The 26,190-nt window shown below is 42.9% G+C and overlaps 2 protein-coding genes across 2 annotated transcripts; both read left to right on the top strand.

Annotated features, from left to right (window-relative positions):
- The first annotated feature begins 4,206 nt into the window (after positions 1 to 4,206).
- On the top strand, positions 4,207 to 15,212 carry popdc3 (popeye domain cAMP effector 3). The gene is made up of 3 exons (XM_085472811.1): positions 4,207 to 4,776; positions 9,899 to 10,007; positions 13,993 to 15,212. Exons 1-3 carry the CDS (start codon positions 4,271 to 4,273, stop codon positions 14,269 to 14,271), a joined length of 894 nt encoding a protein of 297 aa, XP_085328937.1. The 5' UTR covers positions 4,207 to 4,270; the 3' UTR covers positions 14,272 to 15,212.
- Positions 15,213 to 15,609: 397 nt separating this feature from the next.
- popdc1 (popeye domain cAMP effector 1) lies at positions 15,610 to 24,655 on the top strand. The gene is made up of 8 exons (XM_085472813.1): positions 15,610 to 15,725; positions 17,315 to 17,566; positions 18,584 to 18,708; positions 19,618 to 19,805; positions 19,943 to 20,051; positions 20,721 to 20,888; positions 20,992 to 21,133; positions 22,792 to 24,655. The coding sequence occupies exons 2-8, from the start codon at positions 17,338 to 17,340 to the stop codon at positions 22,914 to 22,916; spliced, it is 1,086 nt and encodes a 361-aa protein (XP_085328939.1). The 5' UTR covers positions 15,610 to 15,725; positions 17,315 to 17,337; the 3' UTR covers positions 22,917 to 24,655.
- The last annotated feature ends 1,535 nt before the right edge of the window (positions 24,656 to 26,190 follow it).

Below are 26,190 nucleotides of genomic sequence, written 5' to 3' on the forward strand. Positions count from 1 at the left end.
GAGCTCAAAGGGAGAAACGTGCACAATAAAAACAAAAGTTTTGCAAGCAGCCATTTCTGGGTCCTGCCGGGTCCTGTTATAGTTTGTTTGAAGTGAGATCAGTAATTTCAGAAGTGAGATTTAAACAATGACTCACAGTGACGCAAAGACACAGGAAATGCTCACAGTTAGATTTTCTCCTCTCTCCACATGCACTGTTCTATCAATCTGCTAAACTTAATATCTTTATTTAGTACTGGTAGAATCTGACTTTTTAAAAACATCTTCATTGTGCCTGGGTTGAAGAAATAATCATAATGCAGTCGTTATCCTCACATGTATCCTATAGAATAAAGAACTGTAAATCTGTAAAACTGTAAATAAATAAATAAATAAAACTAAATGAATGAAGTAAATTGAAGTAAAAGAAAATCTAAATTAGACAAATTATTCTAACTTTACTTGAATATTTATTGTATTAATTCGACCTGGAGAATGTCACGGTTCTGGGTCCGTTGGACCCAGTATTTTGAGTTTATTATATTTCGGTTTAATTCTGCTTCATGGATTGTTTTCTTATTCTGTGATGATAATTATTATTATTATTAGTTTCTTGTTTCTGTTTATCCGTGCTTAAGGATTTGTTCTCGGTTATATCTCACGTTTAGTTTAGTTCAGGTTCCATGTGTCATTCTGTCTGTCTCTCAGTGCTTGTTTAGTAATTCATGTTTCCTGTTTTATTGTGAAAGTCTTTGTCTTATGTTAGTGTGTGCAGCTTTGCTCCCCCTGTCTCGTTAGTCCAATTTCTCCCAGCTGTGTCTCCCTCCTGTTGCCCATTCCCTGATTACCACCCTGTGTATATTAGCCCTGTGTTTTCCTGTGCTCAGCGTCGTGTCGTATCCTCAGATTATGCCTGTGTGTTCAGTTCTCAGTGTTATTGTTCAGTTCACGTTTATCACCAGCAATAAAGCTAAGGTTCTCAGTTTCAATTCAGTCTCAGAGTCTCGCATTTGGATCCTCCTCTCCATCCGCCTGCACACAGAGCCCTGACAGAGAACAAATCTTATGATAACAGTAGCGTAAGTATCTCTGCAGCGAGCCTCTGACACTCTGTCCTGACATGAGTCATGGATGATGGTGACGTGTTCATAATTAACAGCAGGGCTGTGGTGTGATCGTACAACTGGCTTTGTGCTGAGTTAGCTTTCACTGAGTCAGCTGGACACTGATTTCATTAATCTCATTAATCACTTCTGCCTGCTAACCTTTCTCCTCCTTCTCTCTCTGCTTAACCCCAACTACACTGTGCAACAGCATTTTCAAAGACTTCTTTTAATAGCTTAGTCAAGCTGTCAGAGGTGACGTCACTGTTCCCTTAAATTTTTCATTGTTTGTCATACCCATGGACCGCTCTGATCCCTCCTGTTGAAGAGAGTGATTAAAGACACGTCTGCACCTGTGAGTGAGCAGAGCCATCAGACTGGAAGGGACACCTCAGACAAGGAGGTGCAGGCAGAGTAATCTTTCCTGTCTTCTGCAGTTTATAATCTTTTATATCTAACGTTCACACTCAGGTGAACGCATCAGAAACAGCTCAGAGGTCAGGATCTTGCCCCTTCTAAAGTCTACTCTCTATACAGAAAAGCTTCCTGGTGCAAAACACTGTCTTCCCTTCTTAATTAATTCAGTTATCATAAATAAAACTGCTTGTTTTTAACTAATATTAATATAACAATAATAATTATCGTTAGTATTTCTATAAAACCTCTTAGTTGTAAAATGTATTTATTTATTTTTTGCCTGTCCTGTTTTGATTCTTTTGCCATCAGAATTATTGTCTAAAGGTGAAGAAAGATGCCCAACGGATTTACTTTACCAAATGGACCATCCCAGCCTCACTGTATTGGTCTGTTTGATTCACCTTTTATTGCTTATTTTATTTTATTTTCACTTGCTCCACACGGGACAGACATGACTGGGAGAAAGAACAACAGCGGGTAAGAGGGACGGGGCTAAAGGGCAAAAAACAAAAACCAACAAAACAAACAGACAAATCCAAATATTGATCACCTGGATCACCTTTTGAGAAAGGAAAAAAGAGAAAACAAGGAAAAAATGAGAGCAACATAATAAACAACATCATCGCGATGATCTATGTGAATATGACAGTAAATACTAAATATTAAACATTATTGTGCAGCACATAAGATCAACAGAACACAGTGTGCTTTGAGGTAGGAGCCAAAAAGGGTGTAGTTTGTGGGTGTGATCACCCGTGTGTACACCTGTGAGCATGGACGCGCTTGTTTATTTAAAAGGTTCATTCATGTAATGATCTGCTAGAGGGTGGGGGGGGGGCCACAGCCCCGTCCTCCAGGGCATGAAGCAGGTATGGAGGAGATCAAAACTCCAGACATCCAGAGGCCCCCAGAACACAAGAGACCAAGGAAGACCAACAGAGGGGCAGCCGCGCCACTGTCCCAGAAAGAGCTGAGGAGAGTCCCAGATGAGGGCTCACTCAGCAGCCGCGGAGCAGAAGCCAGGGGGAGTTGCAGTGACGCGCCCGTGAGCTCCGCCGGCAGCCAGCCGTGCCTGAGTGACCGAGCCCCAGGCCGAGAGGCCGGGGGCACCCCACCTCCGAAGTGGCCCGAGCGAGCCCCAGGCTCCAGGCCCCGATAAGCGGCCGCCAAGGAGTGAGCCGGTGTGTACCATGTGTACACCGGCATGTGTGTTCTAAGGTGCATTTAAAACCCAGGAGGGCATGGAGCTACCTGCCAGAGAGCAGCAGGTAAGCGCATGGTCCCTCCTGCTAGCCCTCAATGTCTACGTGTATTTAACATTGAGAGGTGGGCAACGACACCAGGGGTGAGGTGTACACCCTGATGGACATCTGGATGCTGTGTAGCGTGCCCACCCCCAAGATCCTATATGTATGTGTTATGAGAGTGTGAGTAATGTGAGTGTCTAAGTTGTGGGATAAAGTTGAGGCACAGGAAGCCAGAAGGGGACAGAGGGGGGGATGCCTCCTCTGCACCCTGGTGAACCACCTTTACCCCAAGGCCCTGCATGTGTGGGTGATTGTGGTGGAGCGGGAAGAGGGAGGCAGCTGGAGATGGGGAGGGAAGGAAGGGAGGGGCAAGTGACCCCTTGTAAAATGTATTAAATGTCTTGTTGGTGTCAGTCAAATCAGATTAACAGATGCATGAAGCAGATTTTAAGCAGTTTTATCTCCTCAGTGTCACATCACAGCCTTGGTGTGTGTCTGTGTGTGTTCTGTTTGTTATGCCTCAGGTGTCAAGCAGTGGTTAAAGGTGTTTTTCTTTGTTTTTTCTTGTTAATAACTGTTTTTCATGCTTTGATTTTTGTCAGTGAATGTAGGTTTGTGATTAAAATTGAATTCTTATCACCTACTTTTTTTTACCCTTCATTCAGTGATATTTTTTCTACATTTAATTAGATTATCTAGAAAATAATTCAATCAGGAGAGATTGTGTGGAAATACCAAACATGATTTATTAAAGACAAAAATAAAGTAAGCCATCTGGCAATTAACTATAATGACCCATCATAGAAGAAAGAATCCCAGCAGTGAAAGGAGTTAGGAGGTGGGTTGCATGACAGTGTCTGAAAGACACAAACTAGCAGCCGAAGAGCGAGGAAGCCTTCAAATGGGTTTCTAAATACTGTCCTAATTTAACTAATGCATAAGCTTAATTTTCTATATCATCAGAATATATCTGTATTACAGCTTTTTGTGTGTGACTTTGCATTAAAACTGGGACGTGTATGTAATTGTTGACATTCCAGACTCACAAAAACTGAAATAAACTAAAACTATCTTTTGAAAAATAACTAAAACAGGACAGAACTGGAAACCTGTTTTAACATAAAAGCAGCAAACACATAACCTATAATTACTTGTGGTGTGTATCATCTCAAAAGTGTAATGGTAGAGTTTATTCTGCATTATGGGCTGTAACACTGTATAATAATAATTTACAAATAAACAGGATAATCAATCAATCACAAAGCAACTGTTATCTACAGTAAGTAAAAACTTTCATCATGTAACACGAGCTTTGTCCGCACCTGGACTCGAACCCGCGCTCTGATGGTTCCGTAAAAACTCCGTCTTTTTTTCATTGGATATAACGTAGCGATTTGATTGGTTGTTTCTGCGTTCCACCTATGAGTGATGGGCCGAGGTGTCAGCGTTTTTCTACCCGCTCTGGTGGCACGGAGCGAGGCTGGCTGTGGTGGATGTGCTGCGGGTCGAGTCGCTTTATACAGTATGGAGCCGCCCGACTTCGAAAGCATGAATTTTACGGTGGCGCCGGAGGTGTCTGCCTACCCGGTGTGCAAAGAGTGGAAAGAGGGTGCGGAAGGATCGGTGTTCCATCTCGCCAACATCTTTCTGTTCCTTGGCTTCATGGGGGGCAGTGGCTTTTACGGACTCTTCTACCTGTTCACCTTTCTCACTCTGGGCTTCTTCTGCTCCACTCTCTGGTCGTGGTCGGACTCCTGCACCACGGACTCTTTTCTGTGGAGTTTGGCGATCTTCGCGGTGTGTCTGGTACAAGTCCTGCACATGTCATACAGGCTGAGGAGCTTTTCGTTTGACAAGGACTTCCAGGAGCTGTATAGCTGCCTGTTTAAAAGAGTCGGAGTGTCATTGTCCCATTTTGGGAAGATAGTGGCCTGCTGTGACGGGGAAGTCCAAACTTTAGAGAAGGACCGCTGCTTCGCCGTAGAAGGAAAAACCGCTATTGACAAGCTGTCAGTGCTGCTCTCCGGAAGGTGATTGCGCACACACGCTTGAACAGCTCAGTGTCAAACATGGTACACCCCAACATAGAGTTTAGCACAGTCATGCCCCTATTGATATTAGAACAAAGGGTGTGTTTTCTAGATACTCTTTGTCATGTGAAAGTCTTACTGACAGACTCCAAATGTTTATCTGGGTCAGGGTTACTGGGACTGATCAGGATTGGCTCATGAGCTAAAAGGTTCATTATTGTAATCTGCATTTCTAGTTCACTCTTTACCTGAGGAGTCTTTGCAGCTTTGACCGCGTAGCTTTGTTTGTTTGTTTGTTTGTTTGTTTGTTTGTTTGACCAGGCTTTAACCACAACAGCTCCATGTGTCTAAATTATGCGCAAGTAAAATGAGCACATGGTAAATTAGTATAGCTTTCAAGAGCCTAGATTTAAACATGCTTTTCATAACCACATGTCCTTGGGGAGTAAAGGCTGAATAGATTACACTGTAATGATTTGCTTTTCACTCATCTATGGACAGCAGCTTATTGAACAGTTAAATGTTTTTCTGCGGTTACTGTGAAAGCACTCGCATTAGGTGACTGATTACCTTAATGATTAGTCTACTAGTATTTTCATGTAAAGTCAATGCATTTTCATCAGTTTTTGTGCTTTATTACTTTTGTAGCTAAAAATGTACTGGAGTAATAGTTTGTACAAAACGTAGCCTAGTGCACAAACGCACATTGCAGAATTTATCATGAAATCAGTTTTACACGTATTAGAATATATGTAATATATGTAGTAGAGTGCTCTGAGGCAGTGGATGCTGCCTGTGAACTTACATTTTCAGATATTTGTTCTGAGAAAGTGAGGCAGAACACCACCACAAATTTTGGATGTTACTATGATGGAAAGAAGTAGAATTGGTCCTAGCACAGAACCCTGTGGAACTCCATAATTAACCTCAGTGTGTGAAACAGCACTACTCACACGTCTCTGAGTCCAGACGCTAAAAGGCAAGGAGCACTTGCTGCTGGAGCTATTTATGAAGTTCTGCATCACTGAGAGAGCAGCTCTCTTTTAGAGAGGCTAAAAGGTCATCGAAGGTAACAGGCTCACTGCACTGAATGGAGACGGGGTGGTTCATGTATAGCAGGGCTGCCCAATCCCGGTCCTCGAGAGCTACCGTCCTGCAGCTTTTAGATGCATCCCTACTCCAACACAGCTGAATCAAATGAATGGCTTGTTATCAGGCCTTTGCCAAACACGATGGCATGCTGAAGAGGTAATCAAACCATTTGATTCAGCTGTGTTGGAGTAGGGCTGCATCTAAAAGCTGCAGGACGGTAGCTCTCGAGGACCGGGATTGGGCAGCCCTGATGTATATGTTAGTTTGGTCACAGCATGTCTCTGTGGCTTCACTTTGTTTTTAAACAAATTGACTTAGTGTGGAGTGAAGTGTTTGCCCACTTCCTGATTTCCTGGTGTTTTGCATATTTGTCACACTTACATGGTTCAGATCATCAATTGATATGAGACAAAGATAACCCAAATAAATATAAAATGCACTTTTTAAATGATGATTTCATTGATTAGAGGAGAAAAGTTATCCAAACCTACCTGGTCCTGTGTGAAAAAGTAATTGCCCCTCTTGGTAAATCATTGATTAACTGTGATTAACCACATTTTCTTTGGAGAGCTGCGTTCAATTTCACTAAACACACTCAGGCCTGATTACTGGAAGATCTGTTGAATCAAGAAATCACTTGAACAGAACCTGTTAGACAAAGTTAAGGAAGGCTAAAAGATCTCAAGAAGGAACACATCATGCCATCTAAAGAAAAACTTGAGAGAAAAATCACTGATATCCATCAGTATGTTAAGTGTTACAAAGGCATTTCCAAGGCTTGGGACTCCAGTGAAACACAGTGAGAGCCATTATACACAAATGGAGAAAACATGGAACAGTGATTAGCCTTCCCAAAATTACTCCAAGAGCATGTCGAAGTCTCATCCAGGAGGTGACAGAAGAACCCAGAACGGCATTAAAGAACCACAGGCTTCACATTTCTCAGTTAAGGTCAGAGTTCATGATTTAGAGACTGGGCAAAAACAGGATCCATGGGAGAGTTCACCAAACAAAAACCATTGCTGACCCAAATGAACACAAAGGCTTGTCTCACATTTGCCAAAACAAACATCTTGATTGACCCCAAGACATCTGTGAAAGTATTCTGTGGACCGATTCAACTATTTGGAATGTTTGAGTACCGTTACATCTGCCATAAAACTAACACAGCCTTTCAGAAAAGGAACAGTCCTCAATTACTGAATGGTTGGAAGTGATGCAAATTATATAATGTGGGCTTTGTAGTTACCAGATCTTAAACTAAAAAAAACACCATTATGAAATTAACCAACAGTAAAATATGGTGGTGGCAGTGGGATGATCTGGGGCTGTTTTGCTGCCTCAGGACCTGGAAGACTTGGAACCATGAATTTTTCTACCAAAATATCACGAAGGAGAGTGTCCGGTCCGGTTTGTGATCTCAAGCTGAAGCACACTTGGGTTCTGCAGCAGGAAAATGATCCAAAACACAACAGCAAGTCCACCTCTGGCTTAAGAAAAACAAGATGAAGACTTTGGAGTGGACTATTCAAAGTCCTGACCTGTTATTAACCTCTGTCTCTCTTCCACAGCATGTCTTTATCCTGTCTTCCTTCTCTCACCCCAACCAATCACAGCAGATGGCCCCGCCCCTCCCTGAGCCTGGTTCTGCTGGAGGTTTCTTCCTGTTAAAAGGGAGTTTTTCCTTCCCACTGTCGCCAAAGTGCTTCCTCATAGGGGGTCATGTGATTGTCGGGTTTTTCTCTGTATGTATTATTGTAGGGTCTACCTTACAATATAAAGCATCTTGAGGTGACTGTTGTGATTTGGCGCTGTGTAAATAAAATTGAAACTGAATCTGATTGAGATGCTGTGACATTTAAAAGGCAGTTTATGCTTGAAAAGCCTCCAGTAAAAGACTCATTGCCAGTTATCGCCAACACTTGAGAGCAGTTGTTGCTGCTGAGGGTGGCCCAACCAGTTTTTAGATTTATGGGTACTTATGAGCCTTGGAGATTTGGATCTGTTTTCCCTTCAATAATAAACACCTTCATTTAGAAACTGCATTTTGTGTTTTAAGCCTGGTCTAATATTTAAAATAGTTTGATCATCTAAAACATTTAAGTGTGACAAACAAACAAAAAATAGGAAATCAAGAAGGGGGCTGTATGCTCCAGGCCACTATTATTTTAAGCTGCCTGCGTGCAAGTGACTTCTCATCTATATATTATAGTGAGGATGACGTCACTTAATGCTGCAAATGACATTTTCTGTTGAAAGTAGAAAACTTAGAGAACAGACAGAGCCGGAGCTAAAAATTGTCTGTTGCCTGTTTTATTTTCTCGCTGAAAGCAGACGTGATTTATTGGGATATTTTAATGATTTTACAGCTCAGTGTGCCACTCTGCAGCAGGTACACCACCTGTTAAAACTGGGGCACCAAAGCCTCATTTAGTCGTGGTCACGTGATCTGGGTGTTTTTAACCACGTTTCAGAGCAGTGTTTTGAAACATCTGCACTCGCGAAGCTCGACACAGTGTTGAAATGTCTGTTTTGAACTTCCCATCTTCTGCTGCTCAACCCAAAGATGCATTTGCATTACAAATATGGCACAATTTAAGGGGAAATAAAGAGTATAAGATTACCAAGAAGCATTGTTACAACAAAGAAATACCAAACACAAATTTCCTTACTTTTTGTGCTAAGTTTAGAAATCGGAGAGGGAAAAGGTCAATTCAGAATTTTACATTTTCTGTCTTTTATTTATGAAAAACAGGATAACAAGTGAACAAGACATCTCCACGATAAGAGCAAAACAGCACAGACAGCAGGACAATCATTGGACCAGGGGGAAATAGGAATGGGTGTAAGGTGAAAAATGTGTAAGGAATTTTAATCTTAAGTGTCAAAATAAAGGAAAGAACAATATAAATGCTAATAGTTACAGTAATTGAACACACATGTGTTGGTGCCCAGTTTGTGTGTCACTGTGCTCCGATTGCCACAACGAACACTGTAACCCTTTCACCTTCTACCTCTTCTCTAGCTCCTCTCTCATCCTTGCTATTTCTCCCGCTTCTCATCTTTTTTCTTCTTGACGTCACTATCACTTGATATAGCTACATCACTTCCTGTTCATCTGTCTGTATCTGGAAGTCCCACAGGATCTTCGCTTGGTCATTCTCAACCTCCGTAGGAGCCGTATCCCATTTTGACCTTGGAATTTCCGTGCTATACTTAGCACAGATATTTTTATATACTATACCAACTACTTGGTTATGGCGTACTCAGAGCTTGTTTCTGAGCTGCCATAATTAGTGCCTCTGTGCTTTCAGTGCAGCTTTGCCGTGCAGGGGCCTGTCCTTCCATCATGGTTCCTCTTCTTTCTGTTGCCTTAGGTATTCACTAAACATACCATCAGTTTTGGCCAGGCTATTATCCCAGCAGGGTATCTGACGCCCGGCAGGGCATAGGTGTTGATTGCCTGGATCAACATCCATGCCCAGCTGACTCCTCGGGACTTGCCTTACTCTGCAGGTATTTGGTGGTTGCAGCTTTCGTAGTCCATGGTCCCATTTGCCTGTGGGATTCTGAGGCATTTGTAGCTGTCCTGCAATGTGGTCCACTGGCTGTGCATTTAACTCAGTTCTTACTACCTTCCCTCTTTGTTACCATCTTACTACACTTCTCTGGTCTGAATGACATGCCCATGTTCTTGTTCACTCCTGGCATACAGCTCAATGTCATCCGTGTAGAGGAGGCGGCAAACGATTGGTCCATAGTTGTACCGTTTTCATTGAAATTTCATTGCAAGTATTCCAAAAAAAAAAAGTTTATTTCTGATATTAAAATGTCCTGGGGGCATGTGGTTGCCTGATCACCCTGTGTGATAAAATTACACACATGAAAAAAACATGTTGCACACTTATGTAGTAGTACAACACTACCATTACAGAATGTTTTAGGTTGTTTTAGTTAATAACTTTATCTTTAGTGTCTACTGTTGTGAACTTGACCTATTAAAATCAACTCTTGCTCCATTGTCCAACAGAATCCGTGTGACAGTTAATGGAGAGTTTCTGCATTACATCTACCCTTTCCAGTTTCTGGATTCACCAGAATGGGACTCTCTGCAGCCATCGGAGGAGGGCGTATTCCAGGTTCATTTTGTTGTAATCCAAGCTACACATTAAATACTGTGTGTGTGTCTGTGTGTGAGTGTGTGATGCACAAATCACACATCCACGAATACATAAGGAAGATGGCTCCAACTGGCGTATAGCTGCATCGATCACTACGGCCGTCTTCTTCTGTTTGTCTACCACCACTATGTCCGGCTGGTTAGCCACCACCATTTTGTCCGTCTGTATCTGGAAGTCCCACAGGATCTTAGCTCGGTCATTCTCCACCACCTTAGTGGGCGTCTCCCATTTTGACCTCGGGACTTCCAGGTTATACTCGGCACAGATGTTCCTGTATACTTGGCCACTTGGTTATGGCTGGGTGTGGGTTTAAAACATTGATTTTCTGATTAAAATTGATTTTAGTTTTAATAAAGTGATATCGATTCCTTATATCCTGAATCGATTTTTAAATATAAATGTATTTTGCCAGAAATGCCAGAATCTCATGTTAAAGCTCACAAAACTATTTTAACAACCACCAAACAGCTAAAACAGCAAATGAGAGCAGGTGAACGGATTCTGCAAAAAGATGTAAACACAAAGTGTGTGTCGTCACCCCGCGTCCACAGACACACCGTCGGGGCTGAAAGCCGACACCTCACAGATTCTGGTGCTGCAGGTTTCATCACTCTGACCAAAATTCACTGAACCAGCAGCAAAGGAAAATCCAAACTATGCTTAACAAACAAATAGATATCATCATTAATTCAGTCTGACTTTGGCTGTTTTGTTTCCACATCGATAAAAATCACTCTCTCTCCCAGTGTACTTCAAGGACAGTTTCCCATCTCAAATCTCTGTTTTCTGGATTATTTGCTTGCTTATTACGCACCAGTCTACGTACAGCGCTGTCAGCTGCTGTTTTTTGGGGGGGTTTTAAGCGACCTCTGACAAGAAAGCCTCATTTCTGCTGTTCAATACAGAAGAAATTTTAACTTTTTAAAATTATGCCAAATTGCATAACGCTTGGCTGTGTCTCTAATAAAGCTTATTTTCTTCAGTTGTTTGATCTACGGCAGAATATTTTAAGGTTATCTGCTATAAAAAGCCAGGCCGGGAAAATCTCCTTCATGTTTTTCTGTGTTTTATTCTCAGTTACTTTCACACAAAGGCTCCTCTGATGAAGTCCTACAAGTGTCAGCTTTGTTTTTATACGTAGATATAAAAATGTGCACATGTACTGATAAATGATAAAAGAATTATGTTTCTGACTGCCTGAGAAAAAATTTAATCGAATCAAATCGGTGATTGAATCAAATCCATCCATCTTCTTCCGCCTATCCGGTGCAGGGTTGCGGGGGCAGCAGCCTAAGCAGAGAAGCCCAGACCTCCCTGTCCCCAGCCACCTCCTCCAGCTGGCCTGGCCCAGCTGAGAGATATAATCTCTCCAGCGTGTCCTGGGTCTGCCCCGGGGCCTCCTCCGGGCCGCCATCCCTCCCGGATGGCTGAACTCCTCACACTAGCTCACACTAGCTCTCTAAGGGAGAGGCCAGCCACTCTTCAGAGGAAGCTCATTTCTGCCGGTCACTACCCACAGCTCGTGACCATAGGTGGGGGTAGGGACGTAGATCGACCGGTAAAATGAGAGCTTCGCTTTTACGCTCAGCTCTCTCTTCACCACGACGGACTGGTGCAGCGTCCGCATCACTGCAGCCGCAGCACCGTCTGTTGATCTCCCGCTCCCTTCTCCCGTCACTCGTGAACACGACCCTGAGATACTTAAATTCTTCCACTCGGGTCAGGAACTCGTCCCTGACTGGGAGTGGGCACTCCACCCTTTTCCGGCTGAGGACCATGGCCTCAGATTTAGAAGTGCTGAGTCTCATTTCCACCGCTTCACATTTGGCTGCGAACCGTTCCAGTGCCAGCTGGAGGCCTTCACCCGATGAAGCCAACAGAACCACAACATCCGCGAAAAGCAGAGATGAGATCCTGAGACCACCCAGGTGAAAGCCTTCCACCACTTGGCCTAGAAATCCTGTCCGTAAAATTTACGAACAGAATCAGTGACAAAGGGCAGCCATGGCGGAGCCCATCACCCAGCAGGAACGAGTCTGACTTGTTGCCGGCAATGCGAACCAAGCTCTTGCAATGGTTTTATAGGGATTGAATAGTCCGTCACAATGGGCTAATCACCCCATACTCCCGGAGCACCCCCCACAGGACCCTCAGATGGACACGGTCGAATACCTTTTACAATAATAATAATGGATTGGATTTATATAGCGCTTTTCAAGGCACCCAAAGCGCTTTACAATGCCACTATTCATTCACTCTCACATTCACACACTGGTGGTGGCAGCTACAGTTGTAGCCACAGCTGCCCTGGGGCAGACTGACAGAAGCGAGGCTGCCATATCGCGCCATCGGCCCCTCTGGCCAACACCAGTAGGCAAGTAGGGTAAAGTGTCTTGCCCAAGGATACAACGACCAGGACAGAGAGCCCAGGGATCGAACCGGCGACCTTCCGGTTACAGATGCGATTCCCAACCCCCTGAGCCATGGTCGCCCCTTTTACAAGTCCACAAAACACATGGAGCAGTGTCCTGCATGGAGAAGGACACTAGAGGCTGAGATTAAGAGATCATGGAGGAAAGTTAGCCAACTGAGAGCCCCAAACGAGAGGTCATCCAGCAGCCACGGAGCAGAGACCAGAGGGGGTTGCAGTAACGTGCCCGCTGGCTCTGCCGGCAGCTAGCTGTGCCAGAGAGGACCGGGCCTCAGGCCCAGAGGCCTGAGGGCACCCACCCCCCCGGAAGGGGCCCAGCCAGGCCACAGGCGCCAGGCCCCACCAATTGGCCACCAGGAGTGAGCCGGTACATACTTGAGCGCCCAGCCCCAGACACCAAGAACCACCAACACACCAACGTCTGAAGGCATCGGCCACTGGCAGGGAGTGTGGTGAGGGGAGATAAGCCTCCATACCTCAGAGAGCCTGAGATGTTCCCAGAGAGGTGGAGTCTAAGACCCGACCTGACATATAGATACAGACGAGCAGGCGCACGCAGACACAAACGTGCATTCCCACCCCCATATACACAAACGAATGCTCGGCACTCACCCTGTAGCTGTTGGCATGATGACATTGTATATAATTTGGATTATTTCTTTATCTTGTCAAGATCCGTGTCATCATTGTAAATTGTTTAAGCTGCACATTACTTTGTTTGTTATTTTATTTAGTCAAATTTACTATTTGACAATTTACTTTAGTCAAAGTTTTTGTGCTTTTATTTTGAAATTCAAGCTTGCTTACAAGTTGTGCTAGTTTCCTCTTTGGGTAGAAAGAAGGAGAAAACACCTGTAAGTGCAGAAAGAATGTTTTTTTAAATTATAAGTTATGTTAAGAGGACATTAACTACACACGGTTAAACTGGTAAAGGAAACCTCAGAAGAACCTCAGAAAACCACTTGCATCTGCCTGTGCTTCCAGGGAATCATACACCCGACGTGGAGACAGACACAAATAGGCACTGTACACACAATCACACTCCCCAAACACACTCTATAGGGGCAAACCGTACCCAGACCCAGCAGATGTAACCCTTCTCTCTGGGGTGGAGGAAAGCAGACCGCCTCCTTATCTGCAGTAGCAGGGAGGCCCCGCACCCCAGACCCCAATCTGACGGCCAGCACCTCCTCTCAGCCCCCCAGCCCTGACGGCTAACAGAACGGGGGTGAGTGAGGCTCAGTGTCTAAACGAGTCTCACAGGCCTGAATGCGCGCTTAAAGCCTTTTATGGTTCTTGTTTGATCTGCTGCTCACCACTAACAAGCACAAGCATACGTTTTGGACTTTTCTGTAATTTTGCACATTTATTTGTTACAATTTAATTCCAAAGACTTGTGATGACAGATTTCTTTCTTTGTCACAACAGCTTTTTCTTTATCATGCAGAAAAACAACAAAAATGTTGTATTGAGGTTAAACAAAGTTTAACTTGTTTTGTGGTTTATTCTCAGGTGACGCTGCGTGCTGATAACCCCTGCCGGTACGTAGCGTGGAGGAGGAAAAAGCTCTACCTGCTCTTTGCTAAGCATCGCTACATAGCCAAGATCTTTGCCCTGGTTGTACGCAATGACATAGCAGAAAAGCTGTATTCACTCAGTGACAAGACTTTTGACAGATACGGACACCGCTACGATCTCCGCTTACCATGTTACCCTCACATGCCGGGGACTGAAATAGAAAGGGCTGATGACCATCTGCAAGTGCCGGTGCAGAGCAGGGGGGCTCCGTAAACATACACACATGCACATTCTTCATGCGCTAAATCGCAGTGCGTGGAAGTCAGTGTCAGTCAGGCTGCAGACATGTTTGCAGACAGGTAGACCGTATACCTGAGCACGAAAACAGTCTGTAGTGTTGTTACTCACAGGGCCATAATTTATGGGGCAATGAAACTTTTGAAACTTGCTTCGGATTTTAAATCAAACGATCAAGATCTGTTAGAAGTGCAGAATTTATCTTTATTTTAAGGGGTTTAGCAAAATGATTGCATTATATGACTTATACACACTTTTATACAGTTATAGCGGCGCCAAAGAGAATGGACAGTAAATTAAATTATGGACAGTAAAAATGTAGCAGATCTAAAACTCTGGATTTGATTCTAAGTGTTGAAGTTTGGAGAGTTAATGCAAAGAGACACAGATGAAGGATGACATCATCAGGCTGCAAAGCCAACAGAAGCCCGTCAGAGAGGAACAACTTTAAGAGTGGCAAATCAACAATCGTGGACATTTTTAAGAAGGATGCATTGGCCAGCTCAGCAGTAACTGAAGGCCTGGACAGCAACTAAAAGGAATAAATTCTTTCTGGGTTTTGGGGGGTTGTTGGGTGCTGGGGTCCTGATCTTTGAGACTTTTCACTCTCATTGTTAAGTGCATTTTGTGACAAACGCACATACTCAGACAAAACACAGAAAACACAAGATTGCTGGTTTGTGTATCCATTCTTTCCTTGTAGGCGCTGCTTGTTTTTTATTGTTTTGTCTTACAGGTGCAGCAGTTGGAGACTCATTGTTCTTCTGTCACAGGACAGCAGACGTCTTAAATTCATATGATATTGACGGATTAGATCAATATGTGTTGTCAGTGGTACACTGACTGATGTTGTTCTGTGACAATAAATGATTTTACTGTGTAGATGCCAAACACAAACTTAATCAGTTTTCTAAGCACATGAGTCTGGAGTTCATTTTGTCAGTATGTTAGGAAGTCTAATGTATAAATATATTTTCAGCCTTAATGCCTCTGAAAGTGAAGTTACTGCGGGTTTGTCAACCAAACGCTTCGACAAAGATCCACACACCCAGCAGAGTCATTCAGATGCTGGTGCAGTCTCACTGCTTGTGTTGAAAAAGTTCACATATAAGAGTATTAATAAAGTATGAATAACAGAGGGTCGTTTTGTGTGATTGGATCCATTGAGGAGAAGAGAAGGATGATCCGAGCAATTCTGACGATTTTGGAGAGAAGAAGCAAATTTTCTTAAGAACTTCTGCTGAAAGTTAACCTTTGATCTGTCGCCCCCTGTCGGAGCTCTTGGGCACTGCTGTCGCCTTGTTCCCCTTTTAGCGTTTTCCTGTCAGCTGTGTGGAATGTGAGACGCACACAGCATCAGAGGCTCCAGCTATCCGGCCGCTTTCCCCTCTCACTGCTGTCCAGAGCTCCTCCGGCTGCTCCTCTGATCGGTAAGTGAAGAAGTCCTCACTTTTACGGGCTTTTAAGTTGAACCTAAGAAATTCCAGCGCAGCTGCGCAGCTGGACCATGTCTATTTCTACATGTGAGCTCTGCGCGTGCTACAGCTGCTGTACAGAAGTATTCACTGGCGTCCACATTTACAGTCAGATGTTGATAAAAGAGCTTCTTTACCATGAGCTGTAACGCGTTGTGTAATCTGACTACTGCTGCGTAGACTGTAAGCTGTACTTTCCCACCGGCGTTGAAAAGACAGAAACATGAATTCATTCATGACTGCAAATATGCAGCTGTGTATGTGTGCGAGTCTTCTTCAATGACAAACATGACGGAGCTCAGCTAGACCCAGTGTAGGAGCTCACTGTTGCGTTCACTAAAAACGAGAGGGACAGTTTCTGTCGCGAACCTAAACTTAGCATCAGTAGAGTGACTGTATGACTTAATGAAGGGCAGCTGGGTTTCAAACAAACCGAATTCTAAAATAAACGTGTCAGGGGAGATTTGTGACAGAAGGATAGCAGGAAGGCTCCGAAACCAGTGAAACCAGCTCTGACGTATGGTGTGGACACTGTGGGACCAATTAAAACCACAGGAAGCTGACCTGGAAGTGGCAGTGGGAAGATAAGATTTTTGTTGGGAGGGACCAGAAAGGATAAAATTAGAAATGAGTATAGGACAGCATATATGAATAACAAGCAGAGAGCTAGTTTCACTTTAAAGCCGAGTCTGGTCCACCTTTGTTGTCCTGGAGTGAAAACAGATGACAGTTAATTATGCACGTATTTGAAACCATCTACTTTACTCTCAGATGAAATTTCGATCTGGAGATTTTGTCAGTTCCTGACATCTAAAAGACCCTTCAGTTCATAGAAGTAATAAAAGAATAAAAGCTGTTATTATTATCATGTCTGGTTTTTCCTCCTGGTCATTCCCACAGTTTCAATGGGAAACTAACCTGTAAGAACACTGGTTTGGTTCAGTTCGAGATGTTGTCCTCAAATTATTTTTGTAGGGCAAATGTTCACCGGTGTAACTGACATTCTCGTTTGGTTTAATGTTACATTGAACAATGTTTAGTGGATGAATGGGAGCAAAATGAGAAGTGTTTTGTCTACATGGAGGAAAATGTTCTAGCATTCGTCTGCCTGTGAAACGCAGCAAACATCATGGTAAGTATTAACGTGCCATCCTGGAGGAAGGGGACTCGCTATGCTGCTGCCATACGTGACACTGACCCCAGCCAAATGCTAAACCAGTGAAACTACAGTTGGAATATATTTAAAGCCCTTCCTATTTTGGAGCGCGTCTCATTGTTGCCTGCTGTTAATTCCAGTAACACCAAAGCAGCTGAAGTTCACTAACAACCCACTTCACTCCCCAGATCAGTTTAGCAGACTCGATGCTGTACTCTGATTAAAAGTGTTCCTTACATTGTTTGAGAAGTATATTAACATACAAGTACCTTAAAATATTAGAAGCAAAGTACTTGAATAAGTATACTTAGTTACCTTTCACAGCTGTGTAGTTTGTATGCTTTGAACAACCATCCTCCCACATTCACTTGTGCTCGCCTTACTCCAGTGTCCAAGGTGCCTAGCCAAAGGATGTCCTCCACCCCAGATGGGCCCACCCTCCTGCTCACCACGCTGTCCTCCTTCCCTTCTTCCATCCCGGCCGCCACGTCTGCAGATTCAAATGCCACCTCGTGCCAGGAGTGGGAGCAGACCCACCACCTGCTATTCCATGTGGGAAACCTGTCCCTGCTGTTGGGCCTGGCCATCCCGACTACCTTGGCTCTGCACATGATCATGCTGCGCCTCCTCCTGACAACAGGTCAGTTCACAGCTCGTTCCCGTGATGGGATCCAGAAGCAATGTAGTGGGGAAGATTTAAGGAACATAAAGTTATCACATCGTAAGCAGATGCGTATTCTGAGTAAAAGCTGCCCGTGCGTTAGTAAACCTCTACCAGGACAGGCTTGTTGACAGTTGACTGTAACGCTGGCATTTTAAAGATTTATTGGAAACTGTTCTGCACAAACAGGGGAGACCCTAAAAGGCTGTGACAGTGGGAGATAAAAGCAGGATGGAAAAAGCACTTCCAACATGTTTATCTTTGCTTGGCAAGAGAATGGAGACAGGAAGCAGCAGGACTTATTGAGGCTGTGGTTGTAATGTTGACAGCTCCGTTATTTATGCTGCTATTTTAGAGCAAGTCAAGTTTCAGTCTCTCAGAGAGCGAGTAAAGGAGAGTGCTGAAATGTGTAAGGCAGCAGTTTTGGTGGTTTTATCATAAGACTGGATGGGTAATCATTATATAACACCGAGTAAGACATTTATTCATGTATCCAGACGAGCACATTTCTAAATAATTGTCATGATGTCTAAAATCAAAATATGTGAATGCAATGATTATGAATTTGTGAGCGATACAAAAGTAAAGTTTTGGACAATACTCCCATATATGAGCTTAGAAACAGAGCAGTGTGTGGCTCAGCGTTGTCCCGTAAGTTTCCCATAGAGCGATTTATTTTAAACGTACTACATTTATGGAACAATTAGACTACCTCGCTTGTTTGTCTCACTGCCCAAAGCTTTATTATTGTTTTGCTGGCAAATTCAGATTCTGAAGTTCGAAATGTGCAAAAGATAAGTGAACAGAAGAAATAAACTGGGAGGAAATCATAAATGAATGGTGGGGTGGCTCAAGACTTTTGCACAGTAGTGTACATTAAAGTAATTTCTGATATTACAACCATACCAGATAATTTCTCCAAGATAAGATGAAGTGTTTCTTGTCTCAGCGTGGTGTGTAATCAAGTGCAGTGTGTAAGTCGGGTTGTTCTTGCAGGATGTGGTTTATTCATCGCGTGGGCCACGCTGTTCAGGTGCAACATGGATCTAATGGTGTGGAACGTGGTCTTCCTGGTGATCAACTTCGTGCACCTTTTCTACCTGTTGTATAAACGCAGGCCGGTGAGTTCAGCATCAACATCACTCACATTATACAAGATCATTGCAGGCCGCCCACGTGTGCTCATCAGAGGAGCAGTGGAGCTTCTAGCTAATAAATATGGGTTCAGTTCTGTTTCGTGGTAACACAATGCGATTATGTCTGCAGCAGCACACACCTACACTTTGGAGCAGCAGACAGGAGGAGCAACAAAGTGCGGCCGTAGTTGTTTTTTCATCAGAGAATTAAAGCCTTTCATTCATTAAAGTTCAAAAAACATTTTTATAACTTTTATAAAAAACATTTTCTCTCGAGTTACTTTGATTGTCTTAATAAGTGACTTGACATAAAGGACTATTTTTATTTCTTTCATCCTTTAATTAACCAGGAAAGTACGAATAAAGCTTTTTTCATAGTGTCAGTGTCTGAAGTGTTTCTGAAATATATCTGGAGGACAAATTACAGCTGTTCTGGAAACTTGCCAGAGGTGTTTTTGTCTTCGGTGCAAACGAGACACGACTCGAGTGTACAAACTGTGGAGGCAACAGAATCATCCTGGTTATTCATGCGCTGCTTCCCTTTTCTTAAATGGTCAAACTCTCTGTGTGTGAGGTTTTGGAAACACTTTTGTGACTATTTACTCTTTATTCTCTTTATTTGTAGTACAACAGTTTTAAAATGTATCCACACAAAGTAGCTAAACAAACATAGTAAATATGCAGAATGCCCCATTTAAGAACAATATGCATCATGTTGTTGATTCATTAACTTGTGAATTCATATAATTCATGTATACTTATTATTTTCTATACCATAATTTATAAATGGCTCGTGTCATTATCCCAACTAGGCCTGTGCTTCAGTGCGCTGGGCTACACTGACTGTGGATGAATGCTCAGGTCAGACTAACCGTCTCAAACTGTTGCTGTCAGATTAAGATTGACAGGGAGCTGCGGTCAGTCTACAAGAGGATGTTTGAGCCTCTGCATGTGCAGGAGGCTTTGTTCCAGCGACTCACGGGACAGTTCTGCACCATTCAGACGCTGAAGAAAGGCCAGGCCTACGCTGCTGAGGACAAGACGTCTGTAGACGAACGCCTCAGCATTCTGCTCAAAGGAAAGTATGTGCTGTTTGTTTCCCTAATGAAAGTCACATAGGTCTGACTAATACACACGATTAAGGTTATTATTTTAACACCGTGCTTTTCTGATTTAGTTGGTCAGAATTTTGAATTTCTTTTTTTTTTGTGTGTGATAGGATGAAAGTTTCATACCGAGGCCACTTTCTGCACAACATCTATACCAACGCATTCATTGACTCTCCAGAGTTCAGGTCCACTGAGATGCACCGAGGAGAGAAGTTTCAGGTAAATTCACTTGCATGGAAGCTCTGACATAAAGGATGGACATCGTTTGCAGGGCCGATTTCCTTCTCTGGCTGTAAAAACATGTCTGACTTTGCAGAACATGAATATTCAATAAAGATTTAAGGAGGTCAAATTTCTTTAAACAGACCTCTGGAACATCATAAAGTTTCACATGCATGGTAATTCAATGTAGCATATTTTTGAAGTACTAATAATACTAATAATAATAATAATAATAATAATAATAATAATAATAATAATACTAATAATAATAATAATACTAAACATAGTAAAATAAATGTTCTTTTGCATTCAGAAATAACAAAAAGCTTTTGAGAAAGTTGTCATAAAATAAAGCGCTTAATTCAAAAACTTGTGGAAAGGTATCATTTGACTTTCCCGTCTTCTTTTTTCCTTAACTACACTTCATGTAAGCAGTCTGAAGTAATGTTAACTTTAAATCCTCTGAGGTCTCTGAACGTTCCCTTACTCATCTCCTTACAGACTTCTGTTCAGCCATAGACGCGCAGAGACGGCACAGTATCTCAGTCAATCTGTAGATAGACGACGAGAACAATCAGGCCCAAGAAAACCGTGAAACGAAGCATATAAAAATATGTATCCCTACCTGTGGACACCTTAACACTTGTTAATGTGTCTGATTGACAGGTGACCATCATGGCAGAAGAGAACTGCAAGTTCCTGTGTTGGTCGCGAGAGAGACTTACCTATTTCCTGGAGTCAGACACTTTCCTTAATGAGGTTTTCAGGTTCCTCATCGGCAAAGATATCACCAACAAACTGTACTCTCTGAATGATGCCACACTCAGCGACAAGGTGAGTCCCGCTGGTGTCGATTTATTGGAGCATCTTGTTTAATGTGACAGCTGTAAGAGTGCTCACTGTGCTGACGAGGATGTTGGTCATGGATATGTTCTAGGCTGTGAAGAAAATGGACCGACAGCCCAGCCTGTGCTCCCAGCTGTCTATGACGCAGGTGAGAAACAGCATGGCGAGCAGCAGTGACACCGACGATGTTCTCAACCAGATCCTACGAGGTGGATCTGCTGGATCATCACTCCGTGAGTCTTAATGGGATATTTACTCTGTCACTGCAGCACGTGCTACAGCAGCGATCCACAGCTCTGCCAGTGTTCCCAGCAGCTCAAACGAGTGGGGCTCCCTCACTTCCTCCATAAATGTTCAGTGATGTTGAGGTTTATCTTTGGACTTCTGCATGTTGCCTCCTCGCAGGCTTCTGTTCACACGCACACATTTATATTTCTAAAGGTGCTGCTGAGATGAAATCCTCACCAGATGTTGGTAACAATCCATTCAATCCACACGTGAAAATTAAAATATGTTTAACAGTGAGAAACGACACATGAACACAGTGAGGTGCAAATAGTCATGAACTCTGAAATCCTGGCTCAGCTGCAGAGGGCTGGTGCAGTGGATTCAAGCGGAGGCTATGGCCACCTTGGGCGCCATGCAGATCCTGGTCCACGATACACTGGTTTGACTCGAGACGTTGTTGGACGCAGAGTGGATGGAAATTAAGTGTGTGCATGGGGATAGTCACATAGATCCCACGGTGCCAGTGGAAATAACGTATACATAGACTCGAGGCTGTGGTTTGACAAGTTAATGGGGCAGTGTGAAGAGGTGCGCTCACAACGTGTAGGGACATGTGATGTTTGTGCTGCGCTCAGTGGTGATGCAAAGTCGTCTAACACTGCTGATTCTACTGGTAGGGCAGATAGTGTGCTAGTTTGGGCCATTAGTGGGGGTCCTGTTCGAGCACACTGGCATGGACCCCATCATGGCATCATGGCACAGGGTATCGCTTTCATAAGTTCCTTCATGAGGACGAATGCAGTTGGGATCGCTGGCTGGACCCTGTGTTGTTGGCACTTCGGGAGGTGCCCTAAGCATCCATGAGTTGCTGTTCAGCAGGAAGCTGCAGGGGCTGTTGGACCTTAAAGAACACCGTGAGGAAGGTCCAAGCCCGGGTAAGAGTGAAATTCTGACGTTCCTTGTAGCACACCTGTGCATCAGAGAGGTTCCTGAGGCAGGCGGGGCTCGCAGGCGGGGCTCACAGCCAACCTGAAGAAGTGTGCGGTTGGATGGAGGGAGGGACAGTATCTGAGGTCCCACTTGGGATGGTTGTTACCGACATCTGGTGAATTTTATGTCAATAACACCTTTAGAAATATATTTCTTCAAAAATTGGTGAAATGTTTACTCGCTGTATGTGATGTTAAAACAGTTCTTCTGTAGTGCTAGCTAAATGCTGTACACACGCTTAATGTAATTGATCTGTGCAGCATGAATGCATAAAGATGAGAAGGGGGAAAGGATGCATGGTAGGATTGTAGGATGACATTAAGTAGCAAATATTATGCTGCTGGCTGGAAGCAACGCAAGGGAATAAGATAGCAGTGAAGGAACACACAGAAAATGTCATCTGAAAGGTAAACTGCATGGTGGAGTCAGCAGAGAATTCATTTCATTCACTTTTGTCCTATAACACCAAAACACAACACAGTTGCCTCAGGGCACTTTATATTGTAACGGCCAAGGAGGGGCGCCCAGCTGCAGTGGATGATACAGGACAAGGACACCCTGTGGAAGAGAGATTAATAATAACTAATGATTACATGCAGAGTGCTGCATATGCTCACACTTCAGATTGTTTAGCCACAATGTTCCATATTTTTTTCATTTTGTGTTTTTCTAGAGATTTCACCCGGCACCAAAGCATCCTCAAAAATGAATCCTATAGAAGAAGGCATGGAGGATGATGTGTTTGAAGAATCGGCCTCGTCTGACCACATGCCCAACACTTCCACTGAGAATGTGTAGCCAGCAGCGCCCACAGGGGCATACTATGGAGTCCAACACAGCTGACACAACTTTCCTTGTGTTAGCTTGAGGGAACGCAAAGCCCCATCAGACACGATGGGTATCATGACGGTGGTTGTCAACTTATGTTTCCTCACATAAAAATGTGCATCTCATGTGTCATATGTCTTTTCATCCCTGTGACTGCAACATACTAATTAGGAGATGTTATCAGAGAAGAATCTTTAAAAAACTTCAAAAATATAACTACAATGTAATATTGTTGCAAATAGGACCAAAGTTAATGCTGCAAACATCTTTAATACAGTGATTTAGCACAAAGTAAACCTTTTTAATTGAGATAATATATTTATTTTACCCCTGAGTGCGCTCTAAAGCTGAAACTTCAAACTGGATCGATAGCGTAATAAAGGCTATAGGAGCAGTTCAGGCAGTGTAAAGGAGACACGTAAATCTCAGAAGGTTGATTATGTTCTCTCACTGAAAACATCCAGATGAACAGAATCAACCTTTAAAGTATAAAAACATTTATATATTTTCTGCATCACCAACTGAGACATACAACTTAACAAATTTCTCATATAAAATTTATTCTCCCAGCAAAGAATCCTTTTAAGAATCAGTGAAACGTGGTACTAACTCATTTTAATCTGAAACTCTAAACCACGGAGTTTACAAAGACAGCCACTGTCATCATGCAAACCTCTGTGTTTAAGTCCAACATAGCTCACTAACCCTTAATCTTGCTTCATAGCACATCACTCAGCTCTATAGTCTATAGATATGTTTAGCACTAACTGGGATAGCTGCAGCTCAGGAGGCAGAGCAGATGGTCTACGGTTGGCTGGTTTGATCCCTGGCTGATCTCCAGTCTGCACGCTGAAGTATCCTCAGGTAAGATACAAAACCCAGAGTTGCTCTCTGATGCACTCATCAGAATATGAATGTGTCATTGTTAGATAGAAAGCACTTAGGCTTAGAAGGTCTTGCATGAGCGGATGTGAATAGATGACTGAGGCATGCTGTACTGACTTTGAGTGCTCAAGTAGAAACTGTTCATTTACCATCAGTACATATTTGTCTCAGACCTGAACAAACAGCAGCAAAGTTGATACATTATGTCATATTACACTATAATGTTCTTAGTTCTTACTGCAATTGTTTCATTTGGAGTTCACTGTGTATTAAATGTATGTGATCACATGTATGTACAGTGCATCCAGAAGGCATTCACAGCTAGTTCCATATCCTGTCATGTTACGGTGCTTTTCCACCCTAAAACCCTACACACATACCCCGCAGTGACAAAGGGGAAAATGTTGGCTTGAAAATTCTTCAAAATGTATTAAAAAAAACAAAAACGAATTACATGTGCATATGTTTCCATAGTTTTCACAGTCAAACCTGAGCTAAGGAGCATCCTGTTTCCACTCAGTATCTGTCACATGTTTCTACAACTTTGTTGACCGTCGTAAATTCAGTTAATTGGACAGGATTTGAAAAGGTATGCATCTGTCTATATGAGGTCCCCTAGTGGACAGTTTATACTGAAGCACAAACCAGTCCAGGAGTCTAAGAAGTTGCCTGTACACTTCCAAGACAGGATTGTAATTGAGGCCCAGATCGGGCGAAGGGTACATTTCTGTCACATTGAACAAATGTTGGACCTTTTTTATTTTAAATTCACTTGTTTTCTGTGTAGTTAGTCATGCATTTTTAAATTAAATACTGTGAAGATATCCACACAAGCTTTGGTGTAGAAGTGGCCGTAATAATACTGCAAAGATCTGATTTCTGATTCACTGATAGTGAAGAAACGCACACATCATGGGAAGCAGCAGCCTATTGCAGCGACACTAAGGGAGGATTCGGGGTCACCTGATCCAGCCCTAACTGTGTCAGCAAAAAGGAAAGTGTGCTTTAAGTCTGCTCTTTTGGGGTAATACGGTACTGAGAGTTCATTAAGATTTGAGCCCTTTTTGAAATGATTAAACTATTTTTAGGATTTAAACCCTTTAAATCTCAGTTTAAACATTTGAGTTACTAAATAATTATTGAAAAAAAACTAACAGAAAGCTGCTTTTTTCCATATAAATAGTACGGGAGTGGGACGCTGGTGCTGATTAGAGTCTTGGACGTTTCAAAGATCAGCAACAAAACTGATTTTCATGCATTTTCGTTCTTTTGTATATATGGTTCCAGATACTCCCTAAAACGTTCACCTCAACTAAAACCACATGTTTAATCTCTGCCATTGCAGTGTAAAACAGAAGTATTGATTCCTTACTGGAGGGATGGATTTTGTCATTTAAGTTATTTAAAAAAGTTACAGAATTACTGAATCTAACACAGAGCATGAAGTTAGTTTGTACAGTGGGTCAAACGTCATCCTGCTTTACGCCTCCTTGTTTGTTGCAGACTAAATATATATGATGGATGAAAGTGGAGCTAAAGGCAGAGGAAGAAGGAGATGCTGCGGCTCGATGATGACAAAATGTCAGTCTACTGGAAGTGCAAAATACTACAGACCCCTGGCGGCATCGTGGTGGGGGGCGGCATCACAGCAGAGTGAAGCTGACCCCCCACCCACTTGAAACGTAAAGGCAAATAGGCGGAGCGGTTAGTGCTACGTTTGTGCAGATTTGTGCAGGTAAAATTAGCGTTTGTGCTGCTACGGTTTTAAAGATATTAATGAAAATGTAAAGGTCAACCAGCCCCCCCACATTACCCAAATCCAACAAAAGTGGTATCAAACGTTTGTGCTACGTTTGTGCTGGTTTGTGCTGCAGAAATTTTTGTTTGTGCCGTTATTATTTTAAAGATATTAACAAAAATTTCTAGAGGTCAACCAGCCCCCCCATATTAATGGAATCAAACAAAATGGATGTCAAACGTTTGTGCTGGTTTGTGCTGCAAAAATGTTTGTTTGTGCTGCTAACATTTTAAAATGTTTAATAAAATAACGTCTTGATGCGTGCTTAATCATCCAGGTAAGTAAATCCCAAAAGGTTGATTCTGTTCATCTGGACATTTTCAGTTGGAGAAACGTTTCGTCACTCATCCAAGTGACTTCTTCAGTCTCAGCTGACTGCAGGTTTCCCCAACCTTATAAACACCCGTGAGTGAAGTTGCCCCCCCTACCTTCTTCAAATCGAACAAAATTGATGTCAAACATTTGTCCTGCAAATTATTTTGTTTGTGCAGGTTATGTTTCCCTAATTTTATAAACAGTACATGTACAGTGAGAGAGATGTTACATCTGTCTTCACTTGCA

This window comes from Copadichromis virginalis, linkage group LG11 (assembly GCF_057382275.1).
Source record: "Copadichromis virginalis isolate Kocher_CV1m ecotype Utaka linkage group LG11, C_Virginalis_male_GT1.1, whole genome shotgun sequence".
Taxonomy (NCBI): Eukaryota; Metazoa; Chordata; class Actinopteri; order Cichliformes; family Cichlidae; genus Copadichromis; species Copadichromis virginalis.